Source organism: Triticum urartu, chromosome 6A (assembly GCF_056163025.1).
Source record: "Triticum urartu cultivar PI428250 chromosome 6A, HENAU_Tu73, whole genome shotgun sequence".
Taxonomy (NCBI): Eukaryota; Viridiplantae; Streptophyta; class Magnoliopsida; order Poales; family Poaceae; genus Triticum; species Triticum urartu.
The window spans coordinates 430,841,092-430,846,971 of record NC_141878.1 but is presented as its reverse complement, the minus strand read 5'-3'; the positions used below and the strand labels follow the sequence as shown (position 1 = coordinate 430,846,971).

The 5,880-nt window shown below is 39.1% G+C and overlaps 1 protein-coding gene across 1 annotated transcript; it reads left to right on the top strand.

Annotated features, from left to right (window-relative positions):
- Nucleotides 1-309: 309 nt before the first annotated feature.
- LOC147965550 (uncharacterized) lies at nt 310-4,947 on the top strand. The gene is made up of 8 exons (XM_087530502.1): nt 310-426; nt 1,033-1,258; nt 1,637-1,822; nt 1,895-2,533; nt 2,651-2,709; nt 3,520-3,981; nt 4,456-4,494; nt 4,603-4,947. The coding sequence occupies exons 1-8, from the start codon at nt 310-312 to the stop codon at nt 4,783-4,785; spliced, it is 1,911 nt and encodes a 636-aa protein (XP_087386628.1). The 3' UTR covers nt 4,786-4,947.
- The last annotated feature ends 933 nt before the right edge of the window (nt 4,948-5,880 follow it).

Below are 5,880 nucleotides of genomic sequence, written 5' to 3'. Positions count from 1 at the left end.
TGCCTAGCTAACCAAACAGAAAGGAAACTAGGGGTGAGGATCCTTTGTTTCTGCTAGTTTCCGGAGATCAGCTTTGCTGAGAATGCTATCGGCCAGTGATTGGCCAGTTAACTAGCTCATGGTATGATACTATAAATGGAATTGAACAACAAATCTGAGCCCAGTGCCGCAGTGGGAGGTAGGTAGGGAGGGGATTCAGGCCATATTGCAAACCCCGACTACTGCTGCCGGTCATTGGACCTTTAATTTTCACATCTTACCCACAGTACAGGAAGGGAAGGAGGGAACTCGAGAGAGTACTTAGGCCTGATGGCATACCCCAACAGCCTCCACTTGTCTGGTCCTTCCTACTTGCATCTGCATCTGCTGCTGCTCTCTGCCCTGCTGCTTGTTGTGGCGGCTGCTACTGTTCATGGTGGAGGTCTGGTAATATTAGGGCACAGGATTTAATGTATTGGACCACACTTAGAGAAGATTCAACATGCATAGCATATAATTTGTTGATACTAATGAACCATGAAAAATCATGGAGCAATTGTAGCATATCTCCAACACAGGTCCACCTTTATTCCTTTTATTCTTCACATATGGCCATGATTTTTTCAAGCAAACATACCTTAATTAGCACAACACACAGGATGTTCACCTTTGTTTCCTTTTATGGCTTTCTTCACATGTGGCCATGATTTTTTCAAGCAACCATATCTTAATTAGCACAACACGCAGGACTTTTTTTCCATTGTGTTGGTACAATAAAAATATACAACTGCTAATTGTCTGATATGTGTACGTAAGCTACTCATAAGGTGTGAAGATTATATGGTCAGGAAGGCATTTTCTTGTATTTTTTCTTCAGTTTCAGTTAGTAATAGTGTCCTTAATTGCTTATCCTGCCAGCAGTCACTGCCTGCTTGTTTCTTAAGTTATGATTGTTTCATTATCCTAGTTGAAATATTGTTTATATCTGATTTGTTTTGTCCATTAGTTCCTATTCAGTATTACTGACTGGCAGGATTTTTTCTATTAATGTAGGTGCTTTGTGTTTCGTACTCTCAGAATAGACAGCTCATCTTTCCTACACAAAAGCAGCAACGAGCTAGTTCTGGATCGATCTGTCAGAAAAGGAAAAGATCTGCTAATAAGGTTACCCTACGGTTTATTAAACAAAAAGTTGAAGCCAGTGGATCCTCTGGAAAGATATCAACCCAGTCTACCCTGGATGAGGGATTACCAGGGAGCATCTATGCATCATCCACTGGTAAGAAGTTCGTGTGGACATATGAATCTGACAGGTATAGTTTCGTTCTGCACCTACTACAGACCTTACTACGGAGCTAAAAAAATGTTTCCCATCGCGCTGGAGCCTGATTGGTTATTATTATCTGCAGAAAACTACTGATGATCTACACTAGATTTTGTGCAGCACGCGGACCCAAATGTCAATGGAATTCTCTCTCTGGTCTTCCAGCTGCACCACCTACATGTCGTAGAAGGATGGCATATTTAAATAAAAACATAAATATAAGAAAAGCTGTTGTCCGAATCTGTAGCCTTCTCAGATAGGAAAGGAGATCGAAAGAGAGGGAATCCCATTCTCATATGTCAAATTCTAGTCATGAGAACTGTGTGGATTCAGATTCTGAGATATTCAATTGGGATTATTTTGAAGATCCAGAAATAAAAAATGCACTTGATGAAGTCCTTGAATTCATCCGAGTAGAAAACGTGAACCAGACCAGGAAAGCTGAGCCTAATAATGCAAAGTGCAACAATGATAATAATGCCAACGAGGAAATTCCAAGTGGGCAGAAAGAGCAGGTAAGTAATTGTCATTTAACCTGAACTTCCAACCTATGTTTTGGTTAATACCGATCTTTCACCTTGAATTAATCAGATGTAGAATGTGGAGAAATTGTTTATCTCTTTTCGCTGGTTTCGTCTGGAGGGTTGTTCATTTCACCTTCCTTGTCAAGCGAAGGAGTTGGTGATGCTGATGGGTCTAATAGTTCCAGCCCTTTGGTTGAAGATACCAGTGGACTAAATGATGGTACTCACAAACGCAAGGCTGATACGGTGGAACAGGAAAGCAGTGCGGCTAAGAAAAACAAACTTTGCTACCGCCGTGAGAAAGGTTTCCCTGGTATCCAAGTTGTTCTGAATCAGGACAGAATTCAAACAAACTATCTCACGCAGGAGTTACATGATAAAGAGTGCCTTATTTTTAGTTTAGCCCAGGAAATGAGCATGAGGGATGTTGATTCACAGGTTGAAAGCCCCGACACGTCACTGTATTTAAACAACTCCAGTTCATGTCGACATATGCTGTCTGAATCTCATTTGGAAAGCTCTTATAATGGATGGCCTTGGGATACTATGAAAATATATGCAGACCAGTTACCATCATTATCTTGTAATCAAAATGAATTGTCCATATTGTCTTCTGATCTGTTCAGAAGCGCATTTTATGTTATTTATCAAGGTGGCGAAGGAGGAGTTAATTTGAGAGAATTGTCACAGAAACTGCATCCATTAGGTACTTGCTGTTCTCATGAATAATCATTTGCGTGGTTTTTATAACTTAGTTGTTGCATAAGGTGGTCTTTTTTTTGGTAGGTATAGTTCATTTTTGTTTTGATCGTATCCACTGCAGGCACACAGTTAGTTGATGTGATTGTTCATACACTCAAGAGATTTCATCTGGCCATGGAGGTAAAGCTGTAAACTTGTGTATGATAGACTAGTTGTGTACTTGTTTATCAACATATTTATCACTGTTTAGCAAGAGGTCATTCAATTCACTTCATTCAACACCTAGTTGTGACTATTTCCACTGTTCTGGTTTGTTATCAGTTGTCTATAAAATTCAACCAACAGATCTTGTTACCAACATACACTTTGTTTCTTCATATTTATAGAAATCTGTAGAGGGTAACATAGCTAAAAAATGTACATCTGCTGTTAGTTGTAGGATTCTGCTACAAACTTTTGATCATGCCAGTGGAATAACAGAGAAAACATGAAAACCAAAGTCCAATATGTACACTCAAACTGTTCAATTTTTTACTATACATAAAGCATTTTAATTTTTCAAATGAAATCGGTTTTCATATTTTTCAAGCATGTGATTGGAGACCTTGCAGATCTGTCAAACAACAAATAAAAAAGAGCAGAGGAGTATATATCTGCTTCATAGATGTGAGAGAATGTAGCACCTTGTACATACTAGGCACTTTAACTGTGGTAAGATGGAGAAAACCAAGTGCAGATCATGTGGTATTCTTCAATCCTGTGTTCACCTTTTTTAAGGATGCTAGCTGTCTTGCCCTTTTTCCTTTCCTTTTTGAGATGAAGCCTTGAGTTGTTAGAGCAATGCATTACTTTTAAAGTTTGAAGCTATCCACGGCTTCTGTTATTTCATCCTATTTATTCATATATGGGAGTCACCATGTCTGCTCAATTGTATTTCATCCCTATTTATTCATATATTGGAGTCACCATGTGTGCTCAATTGCTTTATAGGTCAATGCGTACGATGGTTTCCAGATCGTTGACTCATTACATAAGTCAAAGTATCATATAACCACACTTGCAGAATACAGCCATTGCAGCTGTTCACAAGCTCGAGGTTCTCAAATAATGGAGACTGGAGGCACAGAAAATGTATTGAAAGAGAAGCATGCCATGTGTAGTAAGCAGGGAACTATAAAAAAACTTGGTGATGGGCACACAGTCACAATTCTTAGTGGTGAAAGCAAGTCAAGTTCATCTCATATGTGCAGTCAAAATCGTCGAGATAAGGAAATAGTGTCTACTCCATCACAAGACAACAGGGAGAGTGATTGCTGCCATGCTTGTGAAAGGCATATTTATCACCCTATATTGCCATGGATAAATGGTGATGGCAGCATCAATAGTACCGTCTATGAAGGTTTAACTCGTCGAATTATTGGCTATGTGATGCAATATCCAGGAACAGTAGAGGTGCATATCTATTTTTATCATCTATATCTGCTTTTTATGTATTTGGAAAATTTTGTGTACCACTAGTTGTGAACTCTTGAATCAACCCTAATTCATAATAATAGTGTATTTTGTCACAATCTTGACCAAGCATCCTGTTATTAAGATCTGGAGGAAAACTTGTTTTACTTCACGCATTCCAAACAACTTAGCATGTGAAACCTGTACTGAGAGAATTGCAGCTTCCAAGTGGTATTGCGAAAAGAATGCACCCCTGCTTTGTAAAACAAACATATTCATACACGAGACCCAAACTACTTTATTATGTTTGTGTCCTTTCTTACTTTTTGAGGAAAGGTGACACTTCGCACATTTACAAGAAAAATCTCAGGTCTTCCTATTCGTATGGTCTTCGAAATTGCTTTATGTTTCCACCTATCGTTGTCAACATGGTTATGTTAGAAGTTCTGATCGTATGCTTTGCTATTGTGTTAGGAGGATGTTATCCACAAGATGGATGTATTGAATCCTCAGGTATGGTACCTTTGTCTATTTGTGCCAGTATCATCTATATTCAAACGATTGCTGTTTAATGACTATGATGTACGCTTTGCCTCGTACATTGTCTTGCTGTTTTTGCAGACATGCAGGACCTTGTTGGAGAAGCTGACACTTGATAAACACCTCTATGTTCGGGTGTTCGAAGAACCTGTGCCTACGGCTCCCACCATATTGCAGAGTCTTTTCAGTCGGGACACCTGTACACAACCATGCAAGCGTAGAAGGCGTTACTTCTCTAACTCAACGAGCACATTCATGTTATAAGAGAAACTTGGTTTGTGTGCGAAGTTTTGGAAAGCGTTGTCTTGTCTAATTGTGTGGAATTGTAAAATATATCCGCGGTCACTGAATTTGAGTCATATATTCTTTTTGGTCACTGAACTTCAATATACTCGAAATATGTTCACTAAGAGCTTCTGAGTTGCACTTCATCCTCCAGTGAGGACTCGTCGTCTCTCCCTGCCAATGAAGGGGGTCCAATCCTGCCGCTCATCTTAGTGGGAAATGAATCAAACGGCTGTGGATGTTGTAGACCTTCTGTCACATCCCAGATTTCCCCCCAAATCTGGTATATTAAAATTTTCACAGGAAATTATTTTTTTTAGGAAACACCCATGTTTTCCTAGGATTTGACTGTGATTGACTTTGAATTGTTTGATTGTTTGCCTGGAGGAATGAAAATCCAAATGCAACTAGTGAAGCCCTAGCAAGCCTTAGTAGGAACCCAAGCTATTTTGAAAATATTATTTGGGCAAAAGTATTTACAATAAGTCCCAAGTAATATTTGAGTCATGATGATTCTCCCAAAATAATTGGGTTGGATTCATTTGAGTCTATTCAGGACCAAAGGGAATTATTCCAAAATGGTTTTGCATTTTATGTGGAAGGAAGATGAATTTCATAAGTCCAAATAATATTCTTGACCCTCTGCCTATTTTCTAAAATGAATTTGAAACATATTTGGTTTTGAAACCAAATTCAAATTCAAAGGGAAAATATAAGTGCATTAAATATAAGTCCAAATTGCCCAAACAAAATGTTCAAACATTCCCAAATATTCCATTTGGAATTTAGGACATATTCTTTATTGGAAGAAAATTCAAATTCAAAATCATTTGAAAAGACTGAACAAGACAGAAAAGAAAAATAGAAAGACGGAAGCAGGAATCAAATAAAAATAAAAGGCCCAACTGGACCAGCTAGCAGATCAGTATAGCTAGCTAGCCCAGCCAGCGCCGCAGCCCAACCCTGCCACTCTCTCTCTCTCTCCCTGAGCCGTTGACATGATGGTCCAACATGTCAGGACCGTCACCCACCTCCCGCAACCGCTCGGTCATGACCTCGTGCACGACCCGCACG

Coding starts and splice junctions, on each gene's coding strand:
- LOC147965550 (XM_087530502.1), top strand. CDS start 310: ATGGCATACCCCAACAGCCTCCACTTGTCTGGTCCTTCCTACTTGCAT. Junction 2,710..3,519: donor GATTTCATCTGGCCATGGAG/GTAAAGCTGTAA, acceptor ATTGCTTTATAG/GTCAATGCGTACGATGGTTT. Junction 3,982..4,455: donor AATATCCAGGAACAGTAGAG/GTGCATATCTAT, acceptor CTATTGTGTTAG/GAGGATGTTATCCACAAGAT.